At 42.6% G+C, this 26,530-nt stretch overlaps 1 protein-coding gene across 1 annotated transcript; it reads right to left on the reverse strand.

Moving 5' to 3' along the window:
• Window positions 1-5,177: 5,177 nt before the first annotated feature.
• Window positions 5,178-25,354, reverse strand: cav1 (caveolin 1). The gene is made up of 4 exons (XM_043709568.2): window positions 25,339-25,354; window positions 25,095-25,188; window positions 17,449-17,613; window positions 5,178-8,771 (listed from the first exon to the last, which is right to left on the reverse strand). The coding sequence occupies exons 2-4, from the start codon at window positions 25,122-25,124 to the stop codon at window positions 8,430-8,432; spliced, it is 537 nt and encodes a 178-aa protein (XP_043565503.1). The 5' UTR covers window positions 25,125-25,188; window positions 25,339-25,354; the 3' UTR covers window positions 5,178-8,429.
• Between the last annotated feature and the right edge of the window lie 1,176 nt (window positions 25,355-26,530).

Raw genomic sequence — 26,530 nt, forward strand, 5'->3', positions numbered from 1 at the left:
GAAGTGGTCAGCCACAGGGTGGTGCAGTTTTTTGGTTTGTGTGTCCTGGGTATGTTCCCTGAAATGCGCCATGAGTGTCCCATCCTGTCTCCCCAATGTAGAGGAGACCACATTGAGAGCAACGGACACTGTAGGTGAGGTAGGTGGATGTGCAGGAAAATGTCTGCCGGATGTGAAAAGACCCTTGGGGCCTTGGATGGAGGTGAGCGGGTAGGTGTGGGCACAGGTTTAAAACTGGCAGAACAGTTGCCGGGTATGGAGGGTGGGTTGGCAGAGGTGTCGACCTAATGAGGGATTCGCAGAGAGAACGGTCTCTGCAGAACACAGTTAGGGGTGGGGAGGGAAATATCTCTTTGGTGATGGAGTCTGATTGTAGGTGGTGGAAATGGCGGAGGATGATGCGCTGTATCCGGAGATTAGTGAGGTGAAAGGTGAGGACCAGGTGATTCTATGCTTGTTGCAGTTGGAAGAGAGGAGTACAAGGGCAGAGGTGCAGGAAGACGAGGAGATGTGGTAAAGGGCATTGTTGATCACTTGGGATGGGGAAATTGTGGTCCTTGAAGTAGGAAGCCCTCTGGAATGTTCTGGAGTGGAATTGCTCCTTCTGGGAGCAGGTACGGTGAAGGCAGAGCAACTGAGAGTAAGGGATTGTGTTTTTACAGGAGGGCGGAGTGGGAGGAGGTGTAGTCCAGATAGCTGTGGGAGTCAATGGGTTTGAAATAGATGTCTGTGTTGAGTCGGTCGGTGGAAATGGAGACATCCAGGAAGGGGAGTGAGGTGTCCGAAATGGTCCGGGTGAATTTAAGGTCACGTGGAAAGTGTTAGTGAAGTTGATGAACTGTTCAATCTCCTCGTGGGAGCATAAGGTGGCACCGATACAGTCGTCAATGTAGCAGAGGAAAATGTAGGGGATGGTGCTACTGCAGAAGATGGACTGTTCCACGTTTCTACGAAGAGGCAGGCATAGCTGGGCCCATCTGGATGCCCATGGCTACCCCTTTGGTCAGAAGGAAGTGGGAGGATTCTTATGCTGTATTAAGCCAATGGTTGGTGGCTGATTTTTATCTGAGAAACTGCAGCTGTATGTGCAGGGCGCTGTTCTGCAGCTCGGAGAGTTGAGGCCATGACTTTAGAATATATCTGCTCACGCATAGATGGTATCAGTCTGGTCGTGGATGGCTGTGAGTGGTAGACAGGGGATGCTGCTGGAGTGACAGTCGTAGGAACATAATTACCGTCATCTTGCGAAAGAAGAGCAAGTTTATATTCTTCACGACAACCAGCATTTCTAAGGATGGAACCTCAGAAATGCTGATGGATTTGCTGGAGCATAGATTGCCGAGATGCTGCAAGCCCCTTAGAGCAGTGGTATCTGTTGCTATGATGACAGCTGCCTAAACTAACATAGCACCAAGCTAGGGCCCCATGGTGATTCTCAGTCTAAACCTATGCTACAGCCCTATGGTGTTGGATAGTTTCTGTCTGTGTTTCAATGGAAGATTTCACTTAACCTACTAATAGATTTGGCTCTGAAGGGAAAAACAATTTGGACAGGATTCAAACCAGGGTCTCAGAGTTGTCAAACTAATTATTTCATCATTGTTACAAACTAATTAGTAACAAATAAACACCACATTGAATCTGCAATGACTTGCATCAACATTTGTAATTACAGTTGCCACATGTAACTTTTGAACTTTTAAATTATTTCTATGCACAATGTCTACAGAAAAAACTTACGTGGGAATGTGACAATTTGATGTTTCTATATTTGATGGTTGCTTTTCAGGAGAAGAGTTTCTGGCACTTTACCTTGTATTCAATTTATAAATAGATGCAGTTTACACATTAATAGTGATTGAACTGACTATTGAGATTTGAATGCAAATTATTCTTCAGAGAGATGAAAACAAACACCAGAAAAGGCTATTGCATTGTGCGGCCTTTATAAAAGAGCTGTCCACTTGATCTCTGTACTCTTTCCTTACCTTTCTAAATGATTTATCTGTCTGGCAAAAGTTTATCATTACTTCTCTCTTTATTCTTTTAGTGATGACCTTAAACTTGTTTACTTCCTGACTGGTAAAAACAATTTCCTACTTATTCAAAATGATTCATGATATTGGACAACTCTATTTAGTCTCTTTCGTAAGGTTGAGGTTGATGTTCCTGATCCTTACCCCAGAAAACACCAATTTTACCAGGGCAAAAGTCTTGTAAAGAAATTGAAATGATTGATTCAGGTTTTCACCCATTTTAGGTTGTAACATGTGTTCTAAAGCTTTCTGACTTACAGGGCAGTGCTGTTAGACCTGAACTTGTGTTTACACAATGCACATTAGGGAAGAGGAAGCCATTCACTAAGCACTGCGCAATGAATATCATTGAGAGATATGGTACTGTGGGGTGGACTGCAGATATGAAAGATATTAGCTGTCAGAAAGCCCCTGGCACATAAGTTCATAACTGGCTCAAAATGGTTGGGGAACTCCAAAAGTATGCCCTTTGATAAGGGCTGCGGGATAATACTAACTATGACTTTATGCTTGCTGAGCATGAAATAAGTGAGCTTTGATCCTGCCCACCTTTGCTTCTTAAATCTCCCCCTTGCATCATGCCTAACAAATAAATGCTGCTTGCGTCAGTCCCTCACCTCTTCCTCCTTAACCATGCCACTAACAGCTAACTCTTGTAGCTCTCTTCCACTTTATTTTCTCAAGTTCCCATTGGCCCACAGGGCCAGAACTACATCTTTTCCCAATTTCCAGCCTGTCCTAACTGTCTCCACTGAAACACCAGCTCAAAGACTAGCACCCAGCATACATTAGAATCTTAGAGCAGGAACTTTATATGCACAAGTTTGCGGAAGCATTTCTTTGGAGATATTCTCACATCTTAGGTCTGCTGAAGAGAACAGAGGTGAAAGTGATGATATTGATGTCCAAGTGCTGGCCTACAATTCCTAGTTCCAAACATGGCAGAATTCTGTCATTGTCCCCCTGGAGTACCAGAGTGACTGAAACACTGCTTCTGTGTAAAGCTGAGGTTTATCCTTCTTCACACTTTCGTTATCTTTAATTTGACTCTTACAATGTATTCCTTGCTGGCCTCCATTGCTCTGTAAATTGAGGTCATCGAAAACTCTGCTGTCCTCATCCTAACTTACACAAAGTTCCATTCATCCACCACGTTCATGTTTTCTGACTTATGTTAGCAATGAACAAACAACACCTCAACTTTAAACGATTGTGTTTTTAAATCTTCCCCTCAGCATATCCCTGTAACTTTCCCAGTCCTTTAACAAACAAGTTATCTGCAATCCTTTAACTCTGGCCTCTCGACCAACTTCTATTTTTATCATTCTATCATAGGCAGTCATGGCTTCTGGTGCTGAGATACTAAGCTCTGGAATTGTCTTCCTAAACCTCTCTCTTCCTAAATCTTTCTTTTCTCCTTTAAAGATGCGCTGAGAATGTACTTCTTTGATGAAGAAAATGGCCATCTGTCATAATACATCCCTTTGTGACTTAGCACCTTGAGGGCATTTTGCTACATTAAAGCTGCTATATAAATACAAGCTGTTTTAGTCAATATAGTTTCTGTACAATCTCATGTTGAAGGACTTTGTTTGTTCTCTGTTCCCTCCCCCATTTCTAACAGCTTGTGCAGCCTGCTGTTGCCTTCTTTGTTGCTGCTTTGTGTCATAGCCCCAAAGGCAAACCAAACAAAATGCTCATTTCCAACATGGTCATGATAACCAATGTGTAAGACCTCCAAAAAAAAAAATCAATTTTCTAGTGTAGGTCAGTGAAAACAGGAGCTAATTAAACTATCAAGTCTAATCAGAGCCTTAGACACTTTCTCATCAACCTGTTACCACAAATGCAGGCCTCCTCATCTGGACCAGGTGGGACTCAAATGCAGGCCTCCTCATCTAGGGGTAGGGATACCACCACTTTGTCATAAAAACTCTTTAATCTAGAACTTACTTTATTAGAGATGAGTATTCTTTTAAATGATAATTCTGTCATATGCTTCCCAACTATTTAGGAAATTATTTCCTGATCCTAATAAAGAAAATCAGGCACTTCCATGTATAAATTTAGCAAATCATTCCTTAGGATGCAATACAGTTATTTTAATATTAATTATAATATTACATCTTAATATTTATCCTATGCTGCATTCTTCACAGACTGTCAACAAGGTTCCCTAAAATATCTCAGGCCCAATTTAGCAATGGTCACAGAGTCATAGAGATGTACAGCATGGAAGCAGACCCTTCGGTCCAACTCATCCATGCTGACCAGATATCCTAACATAATCTAATCCCATTTGCCAGCAATTGGCCCATATCCCTCCAAACCTTTCCTATTCATATATCCATCCAAATGCCTTTTAAATGTTGCAATTGTACCAGCCTCCACCACTTCCTCTGGTAGGTCATTCCATACACCTTCACAAGGTGAATATACGCCATCGCTTTGCTAGTCTTTGATGCCTATTTCATGCCAGAAAAACCGGGGGGGGGGGGAACAATGTGAAATTCACCCCCCCCCCCCCCCCCCCTTATTGGCAGCCCAACAAAGCTGTACCTCATTTATCCTGCCCATTCTGCAGGGAACCAATATTCCACCAAACTTCCCTTTGTTAAGTATAACTGAACTGTTGCAAAGCAACAGTATCTTTGAGTTTGCAGCATGATTGCGCAGTTGTATATCTTAAAGGCACAGCTGCTTGTGTGTGACCTATTTGTCCCTTTTGCAGTAAGTTCTAAATGTTACAAATCAGAACATGTGCAATTTAGAAGGAGAAGAAATAGACAGTGCTGGAGAAATGCAGCAAGTTTGGCACCATCTGTGGAGAGAGAAACAAAGTTAATATTTCAAAACCAATATGACTCCTCTTTAGAAATGTGCCATTTTCCTGGAAAGGGGCTGCTCAGTGAGTGGTTGGGTTAAAATTACTCCCTTAATGTATTCTGGTGAAGCAGTATTTTGTTGTTGCAGAAGTTGTTTTTATCTGCCTAATTTGTGAGGCCTACCAGCATTACTGAAGATAAAAAAAACCCACATTTAAATGGCACCCTCAGGTGATCACCACGTACTTTACAGCCAAATAACTGATGTAAGACATCAAAAAGCAATTTGCAAACAGCAAGCTCACACAAACAGAAGTGTGGAAATGGTCAGATAAACCTTTCTTTAATTAAATTTCATTGAGAGATAAATATTGGCCAGGACACCAAGAGAAACCTCCATATTCTTCTTCAAATTATGTCACTGATACTATTATGGCTGGCTGAGAAAGTAGATGGGGCCTTTGCTTTGTGTCTCATATGAAAGATGGACCTCCAATAGTCAGTACATTCACCAGAACTGCAGTGAAGTACCAGCCTTGATTTTTGAGCGCAGGTGTCTGGGATACTAAGTGAACTCACAACAGTCTCATTGTGAGTGCTATTCTGTATATCATCTGTAATTGCACTGGAGGCAGTTCTGAAAAGATTTACCAGATTAATTACAGAGATAAAAGGCTTGTTTTATGTGGAGAGATGGAGCAGTTTAGCCTCTACTTGTTGGAGATTAGAAAGATGAGAAATTATCTAACTGAAATTTATAAGATGCTTAAGGGGATTGACTAGACACAGAGCGTTTTACTCTTGTGAGGCAATCTAGAATAAGAGGTGATAGTTTTAGGTTATGGGTGGCAGACTTAATAACATAAGAGGATGAATTCCTCTCTCAAAAGTTGTGAATCTGTTAAATTCACTTCTCCCAAGTGTAATGGATGCCAGGATACTGAATAAATTTGAGGAGATAGACTAATTTTTAATTATGGAAAGTTGGCACGAAAGTGGAGTTGAGGCCAAGATGAGATCACCTATGATCATACTAAATGGTAGGTCAGTGTTGAGGGCTGAATTGCCTACTCCTGCTCCTAGCTTTGGATGGCATGGTGGTTCAGTGGGTAGCACTGCTGCCTCACAGTGCCAGGGACCTGAGTCCGATTCCACCCTTGGCTATGTGGAATTTGCTCATCCTCTCCGTACCTGTCTGGGTTTACTCCAAGTGCTCAAGTTTCCTCTTCTAGATCAAAGATGTGCAGGTTAGGTGGATTGGCCATGCTAAATTGCCCATGGGAAATACAGGGTTACAGGGATGGGCAAGGTTTTGTAGGGTGTTCTTCAGAGGGTTGGTTTGGATTTGATGGGCCAAATGGCTTACTTCCACATTGTAGGGATTATTAAGTAAGTGTCTGCCCAAAGTTGATAGTACAAATAATGGAATAACATTGGAATTAATACACATTCAATTATTCAAAATACACATTTTAGGTAAGTACATTTCTGAAACCATTCATATTAACATTGTCTCACTTATTTTTACATTTAAAAAGAGATTATAGTAAATGGAAGGAAAGTTAAAGGGGTTGGTACTTTATTGGTATGATAGAGGATGGCTCTTGCCAGGCATCAGTCAATTTCATGTACAAATGACAGCTCTGTAATATGACTTAATGTGTCATCAACTGTAGAAGGTTCTCCTTACAACACTGGAGAAACAATAAATATATTAACAGATTATATATATAACAGCCTTAGGCATAGAGTTAATGTAAACTCCATGCAACACAAATTACAGTTACTTCAATTGCTCTGTACACCCGAGATGAAATCTTATGTTAAAATTATTTCTTTATGGTTATGATTAAGTTCCACTCAAGAGCAAATTTCAACTTCTTGAACTTGAGGAAAGAACATTTCACTTTTCAGTTTTAGTACAAAAACAAAATGTCAAAAAATATAACTCAAATTTGTTGGTGTAAATTTTTGGTTCTTTATTTTTTTTTCCCAAATAATTTCAGCTCTTACATGCTAACATACTTTAAATGCTTCTACTGCATCAATAAGCTCCAGTATGACTTAGAAAAATCTACCAAGACATCTAGTAATTAAAAAATAATTAAAAAGTGACATTAAAAAATAAAAGCTAAATTTTATATACTGTATGATTAATAAGTGATATAATTGCATTTGTATAAAATAGCTTTTGCAAAAAAACTATGGTTTTAAAATTAGTTCTTTATAATTTGTGGAAGACCTTAAACTATATTTTGACTATATACAACCCCCACAAGAATTTTCCAACTATGTCTTTGTATAATGGCAGTTGTAGCAAACTCTTTTAATTTTTTGCTGTATATCTTCAACATGGCAGTTGATGCATTTGGCATGAAAAAAAGATTGAACCTATGAGCATGTTTAAAAGTGGAAGGTGTGGTGCACACAGTGTTCCATTGGTAATTCTACTCATCAAAACATATTCTGCTTCAGTAGTAGGTACTGTGATTTTGGCTTTAGCTATTACTGCAATTATAAAGCTGGAAAATTCTGGTTATTAACCCTTTTGGGTTGTATAATTATTTTCATAATGCTAATTAAGATGTTGCAAAGTACAATGTGGTGAATCTGAGTTACAATCAGTATTTGCTTTGATAATCATATGGTATATTAACATGTAATTTGTCACAATTTTTCAAAGGATGGAGGCATCAGGTATGCTGCACTGTCATTTTTTTTTGCCATTGCTCTCTTTCAAATACATCACCAGGTTAGAGAGCCTTAAAAGATACAAGCAAAGAGACAAAAATATTGAAATGCTTACTAAAGGAGAACTCTAATAGAGAACATTACACATTTTGGCTGGTGTTCTGGGAAGGTTCAATCCTGTTGGCATCAAAATGCAAGAAAACTCATGAGCTATTTAGTTTCATAATCACATTAAATGACCATTCTACAAATACATAGCCGGCATTAGTTGTAGAATATTCTGGACTGACACCCTGCATGTGTAATTTATAAAATATTCAGGCTTTTAGAAAATTCAACAATCTCAAGTAAAATGAAACAAAGAAAATTCTTTGTTGTGTTGTGGTTTTGGAAATTACACAATTATCATTTCACTACAAAATATTTATTTTGCCATTCTCTACTACTTAAACAGTATTAAACATCCTATGCTCAGTGTTTAATCACTTATCCTTACCACCTTGGTAAGTACAGTACTGTGAATCAAAGAATTTGTTTCTGGCTTTTATGAAAAACAATAGAGTGAAGTAGCAGTAGTGCTAAATTGCTGAAGAAAAGCAATGACTCATTTTGTTTACAAAAGCAGTCATATGGTATTTAACAGTGAAGGAATGTTGGTGTTAAGCTTAGATCGGTATTAAAATGCAAAGTACCATAAAAGGATAACAGCATGCTTGAGGGATAAGCAATAAAATGAAAGATTATGCACCACCATTTTCTTATAACAGTGCGATTAGTAAAGGCACCAACATGTTTCTCAGAAAAGAAACTGAACTTCCATTTGGTAGGAAGCTATATATGATAAACTGACCAACCACTTCTATCAAGATTTTCCTATTTACACTTCTTTCTGCATTGATACTCGGATACCGCTGAACATTTTCCCCACAGCTTCATAAAAGGGGTCACAGAAGGTGTGGATGCAAATAGAGTAGACTCTGCTGATGCACTGTATTTCAATCATATAGCTCTTAATGCAGGGCATCACTGCCCAAATATGGATGAATGTTAAAATCGCAAAGTAAATTCCCCAGATGATCGCTAAAGGTATGCCAAAGAGCCCCGACAGCAGGCGGTAACACCAGTATTTCGACACTGTGAAGACAGTAAAGCTGGCCTTCCAAACACCATCAAAGCTGTGAGTTCCCTCCGGTTCAGCAATCACTTCTTCAAAATCTACCTATGATAGGAGAAATACAAAACATGATGATTGATTTTTGCAGAAAATGCACAATTTGTATAAAATTTATTATGAAAATAAAGAAAGAAGCAACAATACTGAATTGCTTTTTCTGCTTGAATAATATCTACAATCATTGGTCTCCATGAATCAGAAATATTGGAATATCTCACATTCACAAACTCATCAGATGCAAACTCCATTAAGCAGATGAAACCTCAAATTAACGTCACTTGTCTGCTCAGCAGCATCACCCACACTTCCATCTGCCCTCAGGTTTATTGCTGCTGAATTGCATATTAGCTGCCTCCAATCATTTATATTTGGTTCAGAGCTTTATTTTCAGCATTCTCATCCTTCGACATCTAAACACTACTATTTTTCAAATGTCTGTTTTTAATAAAATTAATTCCTTTGGATATAATTTTAGCTTTTGGCTTCTCTCCACTAAGTTTAGAATGTTAAAGCTCATTATACAAAAGGGCTTTGCATTGGAGAAGAAAGAAGACATTCATTCTATCCTCATGACATCCTCCCTTTGCGAAAAAAAAAAGCAAAAGGAACTCTTGTGATGAAAATTAGATCAGAAAATATTGGTGGTAACAATAGAAATAGTTGAGATATGTTACACGACAGGAAACTCCTAGGTATGTGAAAGTAAGTTTTAACATGTAGTCAAAAACCATTTTGGACGCAGGTGGCAGAAACAATCTGATAGAATGTTTAATCTTGTCATTTGGAAACACAAACATGAGAGTTTGGAATAATGGTGTATTGTGCTATGGAGGTGGTAAACCTATAAATTGACACTGAAAAATGTAGAGCCTGGTATGCAAATATTTATATACCTGCAGATTCAGTAAATTAATTCAGAATAGAATTACATGCAAGTGATAATTGACAAACTATAAACAAATTAATTTGGATTATTTTTAAAGGTTCTCCAGGCCCCAAGCTGCCTATTGAAGACCTGCATTGAAATCTTATGACTGATACGTAACATCCAGCACAGTCGTACTGTGCTCTATGAAGAACACAACCAGTGATATCGCTAGGGAATAGGAAATTTTAGTCATTGAATAATTTCACTGTGAAAGGAAATGCTATTTATTCAGCAGTCTGATGATGTTCATGAATGCAGGGGAATACACAGGAAATGGCACTTAAACATTAACTCAATTTGACCACGTCCAATTTGGATTAATTAAAGTAGAACAGCCAATACACAATTGAAATAATGGCAAATTGATAACACCCACTTATAATCTTCTGACCCATCTTGCGACACAATACTATGCTGGAAACAGTAGAATTCAAGTGCAATAGATAAATTTGAGTAAGACTAGATCTGCTTAAATTAATCAGATATGATCTGAAATTCTTTTAAAGTATTGTAATTCCCACATCATAATTAGCAATTCCTTTACTGATAAGTTTCGATTAACTTCATTTCCACGTGAATAGTATTAGATAAGTGTAGTGTTTGAGAATGAAACTTATTTAAAAAAAGAGCTGGAAATGAGCTGAGGGCAAGATATAGTAACAGCATCAGAGAGAAAGGATAGTGATGCCACTCATTGTGTTCTTTGTAGAGTACAGTACAACATATAAGTCATGCAGTTTCAACACAAGTTTTCTAGAGGAGAAATGAGTGCGAAAAGAAGAGCATTTATTTACACAGCACCTCACTGCACATCTCAGTGCTTTATGTTAAGTGAAAGCATTTAAAGTATAAGGACAACTATCTATGCATATGCAGCACACATTTTGCACACAGCAATGACATAAGCAGACAGTCAAGACGTGACACCTAGAAGGTATAAAAGGCACTATATAAATGCAAATTCATTTTTCCTTTTAAAACAAGTAATAAGTTAACAACTTTACAGATGAGGGAAAAATTACACTATTTGCCAATTGTAATAAAACCATCAATGCCTTGTTTATTACTTTGTTTTGGTTAACAGTGCAAATTTCTACAGATGCTGATTTCTAAAATATTTAAACATCTTGTACTTAGTGTATTTTTATTCATTTTGAATTTCCATAATTACCATGCTTCACTAATGTAGGCATCAATGAGTTTTCCATCAGCAGTAGAAGCTCAGATTTAGCATTTTTGGAGATTTGCCATATTCTGTAATTTTGGTCATGATGAAGAGGCAACCCTCTCAAAGTAGAATCACATAGATACAAAATCAGACATTGCTGGTAAACTCAGCAATTCTCACAGCATCTGTGGATACATAGCAGAGTTAATGTTTCGGGTCCAGTGACCCTTCTTCAGAAGGTTTCTAGTTCAGAAGAAGGGTCACTGAATCCAAAACATTAACTCTGTTTTTTATCCATAGATGCTGTCAAATCTACTGAACTTTTCCAGCAATTTTTGATTTTGTTTCCAATTTCCAGCATCTACAGTTTGTTGGATTTTTTAAAAGAATCGTTTGGATGTCTATAACATAAAAGCAGGCTGTTTGATCCATTGCAACATTAGCAGCTCTGTTACATTCTCTCCCCAAATCCTTTTAAAGCTTAATCTTCAAATAATCAATGCTTTTTATTTGAAAGAAAATATTTATTAAACTTCAACCACTGTTTCTAACGAGGCAAAACAATTTTTCTAACCTCTCTTTTTGTTTTAGCGGTGCTCTTAAAATTTAGCCTAGTAGTTGCTAAATTAATTTGACTCAATTAGCAACAGGGTGCAGAGGCCATTCTCAGGATGGAGGTGGGAAGGTGTTGAAGTCAGCCACTAGCCCACCCCGATTAAGTACGTCATCATTTCCACCTTGCCTTCAGGGAAGTCACAATATTCCATCTGTTACTTCAACTGCAGTCGAACCACTAATTTATTTATGTTAGCTCAGACAAGATAGAACTTTGATTGTAGTTTTAATCCTGACTGAAGAGCGAGCTTTGATTCAATAATTTAGGTTGACACTGCAATGCAGTGCTAAATTGCGAGTGGTTCGTCCAACAGAAATTTCCAATTAATTACAAGCATTGTGGAAACACATACCAATTTTAGTTAAAAATGGTTTCCAAGTAGATAAATATGAATCTTTATTAAAACTAAAAACCATCATTCCATAACCAAGGAAGTAACAAATGTACAAATCAAAGAATTCACATTTTCTGTTTTTAGTCTTACCTTTTTGCTAACAAATGCACATAAAGGTTAAAACACACAGTGTATCATTGCAAGAACTGAGTCACCTGCCTATCAACAGTATCTATTACTCATTTTAGAGATTTATTAATCAGTACTGCAATTCAATATAAATGGATTTCAAATGAAGTTATTGTGGCTAAAATATTGGACAACGCTGCTTTATACAACCTATTTCTTCAGTAAGAGATTCATGGATGTCAAAGCTCTGTGAAGAACAGTGGGGAGTTCTTCTGGTATAGATATTTTCTAACTAACTTGCTCAGACATGTTATGACACATCTTTGAATGCAGGTCTTCTGCTACAGAGGTAGGCCCACTACCTTGGTATCACAAGAGTCCCTAATGCTTCACCTGTACTGGTTCATATTCATTGCTCAATGAAAGGCACTAAATTGGACTATCTGATTACCTGCCACATTGCTATTTGTAGGACCTTGCTGTGTACATTTTGGCTGCTACATATACCTTTATTACTTCAACAGCAAATCTTTTGATGTTAAGGACTGTGGGATTTTCTCAGTATGCGCAAGGAATTTTGTAATCAGATGATTTTCTTTCCCTGGTTAAATACACTTATTAAACAAAATCTTGAGCTTTTTTGTACAACATTATCAAGTTATCCTCCCATTGCTTTTAAAATTTTGTACTTAAACTCCCAAGTCTCTCTCTTCTGCTGCTGGTAAGGCTTTATGATTTTATATTATTTTATCCCATTCTTCATTTCAAAATGTATTACTTAATATTTTTCTGTTCAATTTCATCTGACATCTATGTACTGAACCTGTAATCTTCAGTCTTCCTGAAGTTGTCTACAGATCTTTTCATAAATAAGCAGATACCCTATCAGCTTATACGTTGGAAATCTCTTTCTTAAACATTTTCCATTGTTTCTCATATTATTTCTTCTTTAAAATATATTTGCTTAGGTCAATGAAATTATTTTTCTGGGTAAGTATCATTATCTTTGGGCTGTTCCTTTTCATTTTCAATACTTTTGTGTCAAACCTGATTATGTGATAATTATTGTTTCCTAGCTGTTCCCCAATTCTTATATGATCTATTTGAACCAATTATAATTGGTTGGCATTATTATCTCTTTTGTACCAAAGGTGAGACAAGAGTTTTTTTTGGTGATATGCAAGCCATTTTGCTGATTTTCCATTACAGGCACCATGTTATAATTTGACTTAATTCAACTCCATTTAAATTAATTCTGTATTTGTAGGCTCCTAACCATGATTGGCTATGAGTTTACTAAAGGTATACGTGTTCCCTTTCTTCTCTGCATCAAACGTTTCAAGCCAATTTTATTTTTCCTATTGTAATAAGATTTCAGCCTGTTTTTAGTTGTTGGTAATAGCTGCTGACAGCTAAAGATAATTCCCCTCAGTATTAACACTGACATGAAAAGCCAGCGAAATTACCAGGCCATCAACCATCTGCCAACTGTTGAGACATTGACACAGGTAATGAGAGTTGTAAATTGATTTTATGTAGCGTGCACTTAGTTATTTCAGCTGAAGTCAAAACTCCAGTCTTGCCTCCCAAACATGGTTCAGTTGGAAGAGTTCCAAACATGCTCAAATGCCATATGATTCAGGGGGGTAGGAGAGAGGGAGGAACAATAAAGGGTTTTATTCACTGAACCCAGCCTGCGCTTATCAGTTGGTTAGACTTTTGTGTTGCCCTTTTACTGTCTACAATGGTTGTAGTCTGTGAATAAAAGTAACCAAACAGTTGGTGGGTGAATTAAAAGCAGAATCTATGTCCATGAGCTGAAGAGGAACAATTTTATTTTTGGCCATCAGTTTCTAGTGCTCCGGCCAAAATAATGTGGCACTGCAGATGCAAATGCAAATGAAAAATACCAAATAGATATAGTAAAATGTGAAAATCGGCCAGCTCATTAAGGAAAATACAGCATTTCAGCACTGGTGATTTGCATTGCAAATAGAAATCAGCCTCAAATGTTAGCTTTTTGTTCCTCCAAATAGTGAAGATTTAGTTAAGTTTAAATGATTACAGAAGAAAAATTTTAAAGTTGTAACACTGTATAAGGTTCTGGAGAGGACCTAGAATGAAAGCTTCACTTATCTGGTTATATTATGGTCAATATCCATGTTTGTATACTTTTGCAACCTATATATATCATAGGAGCTCAAACATGCTAGTGACAAGTGTGTGCTAATATCATCCAAGTTTCTGGCCTACGCTACTGTTTTAATGTTCACAGCTGAATTTTGTAAGAAGCCAAGACTGTCTTTATTAAGGTTTAGCTACACGTATGACACAAGCAGACACAGTTGACAATGTATATATGTGGATTCTTCCACATTTCTATAATAGATGTTTTAAAGTTTGAGCTCTTTAAAAAAGACAGCTTTCAAAAATAAAACACACATGCTATACAGTTGATTAGTTTTGTTTACGACTGTTGGATTCAAAATAAAAGCTACATCATTGACTGCTTGAAACTGCCTTTCCATTCATTAATGCAATAGTCTTGGGTAACAGCATGTGAAAGAATTGCTTTGCTGTGCTATCAATTTAATTTTCCTGTAGTAAGGCTTAATTTAAATATTTTGTTACTACAGTGTGTTACTAATACAGGTTCCACATGTGGAATTCCCACATGTTAGATTCCACAGTGGTTGGAATTTAAGTGTGCTACACATAATTTGCTTGACAGAGTTTTCATCTTGTTTTCTTCCTTAGGTGCCGGACACAGTAAAGAAACATCGTATGAGGAAAACTTTATTCATATTTCACTACCATGAAGAAAAACCACCTGAGTGGCCAGTGAGAAGCAGTGCTCTTCTCTTTAGGGGAAATGCTTACGTGTTTGAAAAAGTGAAGGGGAGGGGAGGGATTAAATCAAAATAGAACCAGAGGGGGAGCTAAAACACTCCCCATTCCACAGTTCCCAACTGTCTGAAAACCTTGAAGGAGTTGGTAGACACCGTGTGTTCCTTGTCCAGAGACACCTGGACCCGAACTTAACTGTGGAAGAGGCTCAGGCAATCGGCCATAATGACCCTCTCTACGGTCCCCTGCCTGGACCTGCTTATGGCCATCCCTGCCAGGCCCAGGAGCAAGCCTACGAGGAAATCCTCTGACTTGCCCTCCCCCCGTCCAAACCGGGTATTGACGGAGTTTTCACTTGAAAAAATGACGATGAGCCTATCGAAGTACAAACACCATCCTCATGCTTTCCATGGTTAAACCTAAAAATGGTCTCACTATTGTTATTGGGGAGCAAGCTCCAGTTTTTAAAATAGATAGTGAAGGCATTGTTTTTCACTGTGGTAGGTATTTACTGCACTATAAACTTTAACAATATAATTTTTATACTTTTTTAAAAAAATGTAAAGTAAATTTACAATTGGTGAGATAGCAACACTTTCATTACATCATTGCACACATTCACAATTGTACTCTTAGTTTGAATTTTATCAACGTTATAATGTCCCTTTAATTAAAACTGCTCTAGGACTTCTAACAATATCAATAATGCTAAACATTTCTATTGCGTACATGATCATATGAACAGATTTTCTTTTGAATGTTGATTTTAGACTTCTGGGGGTCAATTACTACTGTTATTAAAAAAGAATCATTTGATAATTTAAACTGCACAAGCTTCATGAATAAGGTTTGGCAAACCTGCTTTTGCTTTCTTTTAATTGCATCAGCATGTCATTGATATGTGATGTAACGATGATAAATACAAAACAAGTTCTGGTCATTCTTTTCTCCAGTTATTGTTATCAGCTTTTATGCAATTATTACCTCATCCATTCAACATCAGACTGAAGTTGATAAATAAGCTAATTTGGTTTGTTGGATTCTTTTGATAATATGTATATCTGAATTAGTAAAAGTTTGGTGGGTAGGTTTTCCTCAAGTTTTTGACTGTGTGGAATGAACTAATTGTTGAGTGCAGCAGGTTGAAGGGGGTGGAATAAGCTGGGTGTTGGGTAACTCTACACAGTACTGAATGCAGTGCACACTGTGGAGCTGGCTTGGTGCTTGGTACAGTGAGCAGAATTTAGAGGGCTGGAGGATGAGGCATGGGCTTGGTGCTGGGATGGATGATGGGTACATAGAACACAGAACAATACAGCACAAAAACAAGCCTTTCATTCCAGCATATCTGTGCTGATCATGATGCCATTCTAGGTTAATCCTGTCTGCCTGCACAAGGTCCATATCCCTCTTTCCCTGCCTATTCACGTGTCTGTCTAAATGCCTCGTAAATGTTGCTCACATTTCTGCTTCTACCACCTCTCCTGACACCATGTTCTAGGCACCTACCACCCTCTGTGTAAACAATCTCCACTGACATCTACTTTAAATACTCCCGCTGTCACCTTAAACAAACGTTCCTTAGAATTTGACATTTCCACCCTGGGAAAAAAATTTCTGACTATCCACCCTATCTATGTCTCTCTTAATTTTATTGGCTGAGGAATGGATGAAATGAACACTGAGGGTGGTAGGAGGTTGGCAGAATGGGCTTAGTGGGCACAGACCAGCATACACAGGGATAGGGGTCAGCAGATGATGCTGGATGCAGTGACACACAGAAAAATGGCCTGGTGGGTGGATAGGGTAGTAGGCTGGGAACAGTGGACACAGAACAATGAAGTGGGAAATGGGCAGTGGGAAGGGGGCAGTGGATACGATACAGTGAAGTGGGAAATGGACAGCGAGATGAGGCAGTGGAGACAGTATAGTGAATTGGAAGATGGGTGCAGATAATAGTGGATTCCTTTGAGGGTTACAGGGAAGTGGGCTGGCAAGTAGTGGGATGAGGCAATGGACACAATACGGTAAATTGGAAGATGGAAGTAGTAGACAGTGGATTCGTTAGAGTCGGTACAGAGAAGTGAGCTGGGGGATGGGTGCAGTGGGTCGGGTCTGCGTTGAGTGGGTAATGAGCAGTGGACTGGGGAGTTGGGTGCAGTGAACAGAATGTGAGCTGGGCGATAGGTGCAATGGGGGTATGGTGATGGTTGCACGTTGCAGTTTTTAATAAATGCCTTGCATGAATTCAATGTTATCCACACGGGTCCTTTCAACAGACCGGGAGGACCCTGCACTTTTCACGCTGTTTACAAGTTTCCGACGTTCGCTGAAATCTCAGACTATTTCACGGATGAAACATCTCTCGGCCAATTCCGTGTTTATTCTTAATAGTTCTGTGACAGCTTTTCAACAGCAATCCGTCCCTGGTACCGATCAAACAAATCAGCAGCTCAACAGCAATCCACACCCCCCGGGGGCTGAAAAGTCGACGCTTCGCAGGCGAGACACGACTCGCAGAGAAATAGGAACTTAAACTAGGTAATAGAGATTAGTCGATAGGACAGAGAGCAGTTCGCATTGGACTGGGTATGTCCCTGTCCCTGCAAACCTGCTATCTCTGACTGCACTCAATACAACTATTTAGCTTTAATTCCAGCATATGTTACAACTTTAACAAACCTCATCTCTCTTCCTTACCTTAACCACGTCGTCGTTCAGATGTTTTGGATCTCTGTTGATCAAATCGATCTCTTTGGTGTGAACATCAGTCACGTATTTCTCGTTCAACTTCTCATCTTCCATTTTATTATTGGGTTTGTAAATATTCCCGTAGTCTCTGATCGGCGATGGGTATAAAAGTCCCTGGGAAGGGTCAGAACAATTTCTTATTGAAGCTGACTTTGAGCTGCTCTAACACAAAACACCGAACGTAGCCGCCGCCTGATGCCTGAGAGGAACTTTATTGAGCCTGATCGTATATAAGTGGAAAAGTAGAGCGGCACCACACCCCTGTGAACCGGAGCTGGCGGCTGTCAAGCCATTCCCAATCCGGCAGCAGGGGGCAGCACAAGGGCTCGCTGGGATACAGTGAGTCACTCCAACACTGACCCACTGGGAAATCTCCAACTGAGGGATACAGTGAGTCACTCCAGCACTGACCCACTGGGGATTCTCCAACTGAGGGATATAGGGAGTCACTCCACCACTGACCCATTGGGGATTCTCCAACTGAGGGATGCAGTGAGTCACTCCAGCACTGACCCACAGGGAATTCTCCAACTGAGAGATACAGTGAGTCACTCCAGCACTGACACACTGGGAAATCTCCAACTGAGGGATACAGTGAGTCACTCCATCACTGACCCATTGGGAATTCGCCAACTGAGGGATACAGGGAGTCACTCCAGGACTGACCCACTGGGAAATCTCCAACTGAGGGATACGGTGAGTCACTCCAGCACTGACCCATTGGGAAATCTCCAACTGAGGGATACAGTGAGTCACTCCATCACTGACCCATTGGGAATTCGCCAACTGAGGGATACAGGGAGTCACTCCAGGACTGACCCACTGGGAAATCTCCAACTGAGGGATACGGTGAGTCACTCCAGCACTGACCCATTGGGAAATCTCCAACTGAGGGATACGGTGAGTCACTCCAGCGCTGACCCACGGGGAAATCTCCAACTGAGGGATACAGTGAGTCACTCCAGCACTGACCCATTGGGAATTCTCCAACTGAGGGATACGGTGAGTCACTCCGGCACTGATCCATTGGGAAATTTCCAACTGAGGGATACAGGGAGTCCCTCCAGCACTGATCCATTGGGAATTCTCCAACTGAGGGATACGGTGAGTCACTCCAGCACTGACCCATTGGGAAATCTCCAACTGAGGGATACAGAGAGTCACTCCAGCACTGGCCCACTGGGAATTCTCCAACTGAGGGATTCAGTGAGTCACTCCAGCACTGACCCATTGGGAATTCTCCAACTGAGGGATACGGTGAGTCACTCCAGCACTGACCCATTGGGAAATATCCAACTGAGGGATACAGGGAGTCACTCCAGCACTGACCCATTGGGAAATATCCAACTGAGGGATACAGGGACGCACTCCAGCACTGACCAATTGGGGATTCTCCAACTGAGGGATGCAGGGAGTCACACCAGCACTGACCCATTGGGAAATATCCAACTGAGGGATACAGTGAGTCACTCCAGCACTGACCCACTGGGAAATCTCCAAATGAGGGATAAAGTGAGTCACTCCAGCACTGACCCACAGGGAATTCTCCAACTGAGGGATACGGTGAGTCACTCCAGCCCTGACCCACTGGGAAATCTCCAACTGAGGGATACGGTGAGTCACTCCAGCACAGACCCCCTGGGAAATCTCCAACTGAGGGATACAGTGAGTCACTCCAGCACTGACCAATTGGGAATTCTCCAACTGAAGGATACAGGGAGTCACACCAGCACTGACCCATTGGGAAATATCCAACTGAGGGATACAGTGAGTCACTCCAGCACTGACCCATTGGGGATTCTCCAACTGAGGGATACAATGAGTCAGTCCAGCACTGACCCACTGGAGATTCTCCAACTGAGGGATACAGTGAGTCACTCCATCACTGCCCATTGGGAATTCTCCAACTGAGGGATGCAGGGAGTCACTCCAGCACTGACCCATTGAGAAATCTCCAACTGAGGCATACGGTGAGTTACTCCAGCACTGACCCATTTGGAATTTGCCAATTGAGGGATACAGGGAGTCACTCCAGCACTGACCCATTGGGAATTCTCCAACTGAGGGATACAGGGAGTCACTCCAGCACTGGCCCACTGGGAAATCTCCAACTGAGGGATCTGGTGAGACACTCCAGCACTGACACATTGGGGATTCTCCAACTGAGGGATACAGTGAGTCACTCCAGCACTGACCCACTGGGAATTCTCCAACTGAGGTATACAGTGAGTCACTCCAGCACTGACCCATTGGGAAATATCCAACTGAGGGATACGGTGAGTCACTCCGGCACTGATCCATTGGGAAATCTCCAACTGAGGGATCAAGTGAGAAACTCCAGCACTGACCCATTGGGAATTCTCCAACTGAGGGATACGGTGAGTCACTCCGGCACTGATCCATTGGGAAATCTCCAACTGAGGGATACAGGGAGTCACTCCAGCACTGACCCATTGGGGATTCTCCAACTGAGGGATACAGTGAGTCACTCCAGCACTGACCCATTGGGAATTCTCCAACTGAGGGATACAGGGAGTCACTCCAGCACTGACCCATTGAGAAATCTCCAACTGAGGCATACGGTGAGTTACTCCAGCACTGACCCATTTGGAATTCGCCAAGTGAGGGATACATGGAGTCAATCCAGCACTGACCCATTGGGAAATTTCCAACTGAGGGATACAGTGAGTCACTCCAGCACTGACCCATTGGGAAATCTCCAACTAGGGATACAGGGAGTCACTCCAGCACTGACCCACTGGGAATTCTCCAACTGAGGGATACAGTGAGTCACTCCAGCACTGACACCTTGTGGATTCTCCAACTGAGGGATACAGTGAGTCACTCCAGCACTGGCCCACTGGGAATTCTCCAACTGAGGGATGCAGTGAGTCACTGCAGCACTGACCCATTGGGAATTCTCCAAATGAGGGATACGGTGAGTCACTCCAGCACTGACCCATTGGGAAATATCCAACTGAGGGATACAGGGAGTCACTCCAGCACTGACCAATTGGGAATTCTCCAACTGAGGGATACAGGGAGTCACACCAGCACTGACCCATTGGGAAATATCCAACTGAGGGATACAGTGAGTCACTCCAGCACTGACCAATTGGGAATTCTCCAACTGAGGGATACAGTGAGTCACTCCAGCACTGACCCACTGGGAAATCTCCAAATGAGGGATAAAGTGAGTCACTCCAGCACTGACCCACAGGGAATTCTCCAACTGAGGGATACGGTGAGTCACTCCAGCACTGACCAATTGGGAATTCTCCAACTGAGCGCTACGGTGAGTCACTCCAGTACAGTCCCCCTGGGAAATCTCCAACTGAGGGATACAGTGAGTCACTCCAGCACTGACCCATTGGGAATTCTCCAACTGAGGGATACGGTGAGTCACTCCGGCACTGATCCATTGGGAAATTTCCAACTGAGGGATACAGGGAGTTACTCCAGCACTGATCCATTGGGAATTCTCCAACTGAGGGATACGGTGAGTCACTCCAGCACTGACCCATTGGGAAATCTCCAACTGAGGGATACAGTGAGTCACTCCAGCACTGGCCCACTGGGAATTCTCCAACTGAGGGATTCAGTGAGTCACACCAGCACTGACCCATTGAGAAATCTCCAACTGAGGCATACGGTGAGTTACTCCAGCACTGAACCATTTGGAATTTGCCAATTGAGGGATACAGGGAGTCAATCCAGCACTGACCCATTGGGAATTCTCCAACTGAGGGATACAGTGAGTCACTCCAGCACTGACCCTTTGGTATTTCTCCAACTGAGGGATACAGGGAGTCACTCCAGCACTGACCCACTGGGAATTCTCCAACTGAGGTATACAGTGAGTCACTCCAACACTGACCCATTGGGAAATATCCAACTGAGGGAAACGGTGAGTCACTCCGGCACTGATCCATTGGGAAATCTCCAACTGAGGGATACAGGGAGTCACTCCAGCACTGACCCATTGGGAATTCTCCAACTGAGGAATACGGTGAGTCACTCCAGCACTGTCCCATTGGGAAATCTCCAACTGAGGGATACAGTGAGTCTCTCCAACACTGACCCATTGGGAAATCTCCAACTGAGGGATCAAGTGAGAAACTCCAGCACTGACCCATTGGGAATTCTCCAACTGAGGGATACGGTGAGTCACTCCGGCACTGATCCATTGGGAAATCTCCAACTGAGGGATACAGGGAGTCACTCCAGCACTGACCCATTGGGGATTCTCCAACTGAGGGATACAGTGAGTCACTCCAGCACTGACCCATTGGGAATTCTCCAACTGAGGGATACAGGGAGTCACTCCAGCACTGACCCATTGAGAAATCTCCAACTGAGGCATACGGTGAGTTACTCCAGCACTGACCCATTTGGAATTCGCCAAGTGAGGGATACATGGAGTCAATCCAGCACTGACCCATTGGGAAATTTCCAACTGAGGGATACAGTGAGTCACTCCAGCACTGACCCATTGGGAAATCTCCAACTAGGGATACAGGGAGTCACTCCAGCACTGACCCACTGGGAATTCTCCAACTGAGGGATACAGTGAGTCACTCCAGCACTGACCCATTGTGGATTCTCCAACTGAGGGATACAGTGAGTCACTCCAGCACTGGCCCACTGGGAATTCTCCAACTGAGGGATACAGTGAGTCACTGCAGCACTGACCCACTGGGAATTCTCCAACTGAGGGATACGGTGAGTCACTCCAGCACTGACCCATTGGGAAATATCCAACTGAGGGATACAGGGAGTCACTCCAGCACTGACCAATTGGGAATTCTCCAACTGAGGGATACAGGGAGTCACACCAGCACTGACCCATTGGGAAATATCCAACTGAGGGATACAGTGAGTCACTCCAGCACTGACCAATTGGGAATTCTCCAACTGAGGGATACAGTGAGTCACTCCAGCACTGACCCACTGGGAAATCTCCAAATGAGGGATAAAGTGAGTCACTCCAGCACTGACCCACAGGGAATTCTCCAACTGAGGGATACGGTGAGTCACTCCAGCCCTGACCCACTGGGAAATCTCCAACTGAGGGCTACGGTGAGTCACTCCAGTACAGTCCCCCTGGGAAATCTCCAACTGAGGGATACAGTGAGTCACTCCAGCACTGACCAATTGGGAATTCTCCAACTGAGGGCTACGGTGAGTCACTCCAGTACAGACCCCCTGGGAAATCTCCAACTGAGAGATTCAGTGAGTCACTCCAGCACTGACCAATTGGGAATTCTCCAACTGAGGGATACAGGGAGTCACTCCAGCACTGACCCATTGGGAAAATCCAACTGAGGGATACAGTGAGTCACTCCAGCACTGACCCATTGGGGATTCTCCAACTGAGGGATACAGTGAGTCAGTCCAGCACTGACCCACTGGGAATTCTCCAACTGAGGGATACAGTGAGTCACTCCATCACTGACCCATTGGGAATTCTCCAACTGAGGGATACAGGGAGTCACTCCAGCACTGACCCATTGAGAAATCTCCAACTGAGGCATACGGTGAGTTACTCCAGCACTGACCCATTTGGAATTTGCCAATTGAGGGATACTGGGAGTCAATCCAGCACTGACCCATTGGGAATTCTCCAACTGAGGGATACAGTGAGTCACTCCAGCCCTGACCCACTGGGAAATCTCCAACTGAGGGATACAGTGAGTAACTCCAGCACTGACCCATTGTGGATTCTCCAACTGAGGGCTACAGGGAGTCACTCCAGCACTGACCCACTGGGAAATCTCCAACTGAGGGATCCGGTGAGACACTCCAGCACTGACACATTGGGGATTCTCCAACTGAGGTATACAGTGAGTCACTCCAGCACTGACCCACTGGGAAATCTCCAACTGAGGGATACAGTGAGTCACTCCAGCACTGACCCATTGGGGATGCTCCAACTGAGGGATACAGTGAGTCACTCCAGCACTGACCCATTGGGAATTCTCCAACTGAGGGATACGGTGAGTCACTCCAGCACTGACCCATTGGGAATTCTCCAACTGAGGGATACAGGGAGTCACTCCAGCACTGACCCATTGGGAATTCTCCAACTGAGGGATACGGTGAGTCACACCAGCACTGACCCATTGGGAAACATCCAACTGAGGGATACAGTGAGTCACTCCAGCACTGACCAATTGGGAATTCTCCAACTGAGGGATACAGGGAGTCACTCCAGCACTGACCCATTGGGAATTATCCAACTGAGGTATACAGTGAGTCACTCCAGTACGGAAAATCTCGCACCATCTTGGCTCCCTCTTGCCAGATAAACACTGTGATGTTTTGCTGGGATATTTTCTTCGATGGCTGATGTGTGGAGAGCAGAAGCCGCAGTCTAACTGAACACGGCGCTGTCATCACTCCCCTGCAGCCGGTCTACTTCTCGCCCCCTCCCCAGACAGTGCACAAGTGCTCGGGGAGGTATCGAATCCAATACCTGTGTCCAGACTTTCACCGGCCCCTCCGATTCCCTTTGTCTGAAAGCTCCGGGGTTTTATTTTGCAGAACAGTAAGTGCAGGATGGATGAACCGAGCGGTTTGAGTCACCGTGGAGATCAGATGTTTTTCACAGCTCGGGGAGCTTCGAAGACCGATATGGTGAGGGCTGTCAGTAGGAAGTTAGAGCGTGATACACAATAGCGGGTTCAATCCCCGCACGGACTGTGATTTTTTTTAATAGAGAGCTGGCTCCTCGCCTTTCTCTGTGCGTCCTTAAACCTTACAGTAACTTGTCTTCTCAAATACACAGAGAGAGAGAGAGATGTCAATGTTCTCTGGTGGGCTGCAGTCCTCCTATGAGTCCCTGATTTTAGTGAAGGATCCTACAGGTTAAATAATGTATGACACCATACATTAAATGACCTTTTGTAGGTTGTCAGTTGGCATGGTTATAGGATTGCCATTTAATGCCAGAGGAACAGGGAGACAGCAAATGCTGGAGGAGTTGATAGGGTGGATACTGGGCGGTTCAGGCTGGGGAAGGCGGCCTCACAGACACAGAGTGAGGGCTCTGCGACTTAGAAATGAGAATAAAGCGAAATTTGGCAAACCCCTGCCCTGGGGAGCTGCGAAGGCTCAGTTCTTGGGCATAAATGGCAGGGAATGATATAATTCTGGAGGATGGCTCCAGGGATAAGATGGGAGTAGAGGATTTACCTCTATCACTTGCGGATCAGGCTCAAGAAGCCGAGTGGCCTGTTCCTGATAACTCCATGAGGAGTAGAGGCCATTGCCAAACGTGCCCTCTCTAAATTACAAGGCGTCTCATATTCAATTGATTTGCAGTTTAACTGCAAATCGTACTTTTTCAAGGAAAAAGGTCTGGTGTATTTTCTAGCTTTGTTTAAATGGCTAAGTGTTTTTTGTTTCGAAATCCCGATAGGTTCAGTTATTCTGCAGTGCGTGTTCACAATCAACAGGCGACCTTACCTGCACTCTTCACAGTGGGAACGTGGCACAGCGACCCCCCGGTTACCCTAATCCCGTTGTTGCTACCCCAGACTGGTTACTCAGCTGTGGGCTCATCTTGTAACAATGCGGGCGCGACTCTTCCTTACCTCAAAGTCCCCGGTCTTGCCACCAGACATAGCTGCCCAACAACTGGAGGGTTTCTGCGAGTCTACTGCAGCTTTCTAGCGAGGTATTAGTACCCTGCGGAAGGAAGATAGTAATGTTAGTGATCGCTGGGCTTTGTGGCAGTCCGCCAATTCCCCTGGGCTGTGCAGGGAGCTCGGATTTGAAGAGCCGCTGCCTCTCAATGCAAAGAACGCCAAGTTGCAGCGGGAAATAGGGAATGCATACATGACTTTGCAGTGAATCATAGCGAGCAGCAAGACTTGGGCAAGACCCACTGTGTGAGGGGAAGGTGGAACCTGCAGGAGGCAAGATAAAAACGTTGTCAGAGCAGAGAGAGAGGGAGAGACTGTGTGAGAGCGGGTCCATGCACGCAAGCGGGGCATTGCTGCGCTGGCATAGGAAAAAGGCAAGACTAACTCCGGCAAATCAGTGACGGAAGTTCAACAGATGCTTGCATTGAAATGGAAGTGCCGTTGGGGAAATGTTTTCCAAACTGGCGAACAGTGCAGTGACATCTCTCTCGCAGGAAGGGAAGCAAACGTCAGTCAGCAAATAGAAAGTTACTCGGAGATATTTACGAAATTTAGGTTTATAGAAAAGAAGAAAACGAGCAAGTTTCATGGGGATTTAATTATTATTAACAGTAGGATTCCATCCATGAAAAAGTGCAGCAAAGATCCGGCGACCAAACTACACACGGCTGTTTGCCTTGAACTACAATATGAAGTCGCCACAGTCCCATAAGAAGTGTTTTTTCACGAGAAAGAATGGGTTAACCCGAGAGTGACCATGCCTTGGGCGAAGGGAGAGGTTGAGTAGGAGAGCCCTTCATGGTAACCTCAACTGGCAAGGGGATTGAATCCACGCCTGCCGGTATCACCAACCAACGTCTGGCCAACTGAGCTAGCTGACTTGTAACTGTTGTTGGCAATTCAATCAAATCTCCCCGGAGCATACATCCGACTCCTTCACTTTCTCAAGTTTTTAGCGGTGGCTCAGTGGTTAGCACTGCTACCTCACAGCACCCGGCTTCGAATCCACCCTTGGGTAACTGTTCGCACATTCTCCCGGTGTGGGTTTCTGCCGGGTGCTCCAGTTTCCTTCCACAGTCCAAAGATGTGCAGGTTAGATGGATTGGCCAAGGTGGGGTTACAAGGTTAGGGTGGGATGCTTGTTCAGTGTGTCAGTGCAGATTCGGTGAGCTGAATGGGTTCGAGCTGCACTGTAAGGATTATCTGATTCTAAAACGGGTGGGTGCCAACCTGAGCAGTTTTGGATACATTGGGAAATTCCATCTCCCTTCAATAGTGGTCCTGGGTACCATCATCTACAAACGTGGGATCACTGTCCAATGAAACATGCAATGCTATTAAGAGGCTGCATCTCCGAAAAAAAATCTATTCCTTCCAGCTAAATA

This window comes from Chiloscyllium plagiosum, unplaced genomic scaffold (genome assembly GCF_037043375.1).
Source record: "Chiloscyllium plagiosum isolate Xiang-an unplaced genomic scaffold, Cpla_swu_hap1 HiC_scaffold_19, whole genome shotgun sequence".
Taxonomy (NCBI): Eukaryota; Metazoa; Chordata; class Chondrichthyes; order Orectolobiformes; family Hemiscylliidae; genus Chiloscyllium; species Chiloscyllium plagiosum.

Bases quoted from the DNA above. Each gene is read 5' to 3' on its own strand.
- cav1 (XM_043709568.2), bottom strand. From the start codon at position 25,124: ATGTCTGGTGGCAAGACCGGGGACTTTGAG. The intron at 17,614-25,094 runs GTAAGGAAGAGT...GACCCTTCCCAG, and splicing joins GCAAGACCGGGGACTTTGAG to GGACTTTTATACCCATCGCC. The intron at 8,772-17,448 runs GTAAGGAAGAGA...CTCCTATCATAG, and splicing joins TGAACGACGACGTGGTTAAG to GTAGATTTTGAAGAAGTGAT.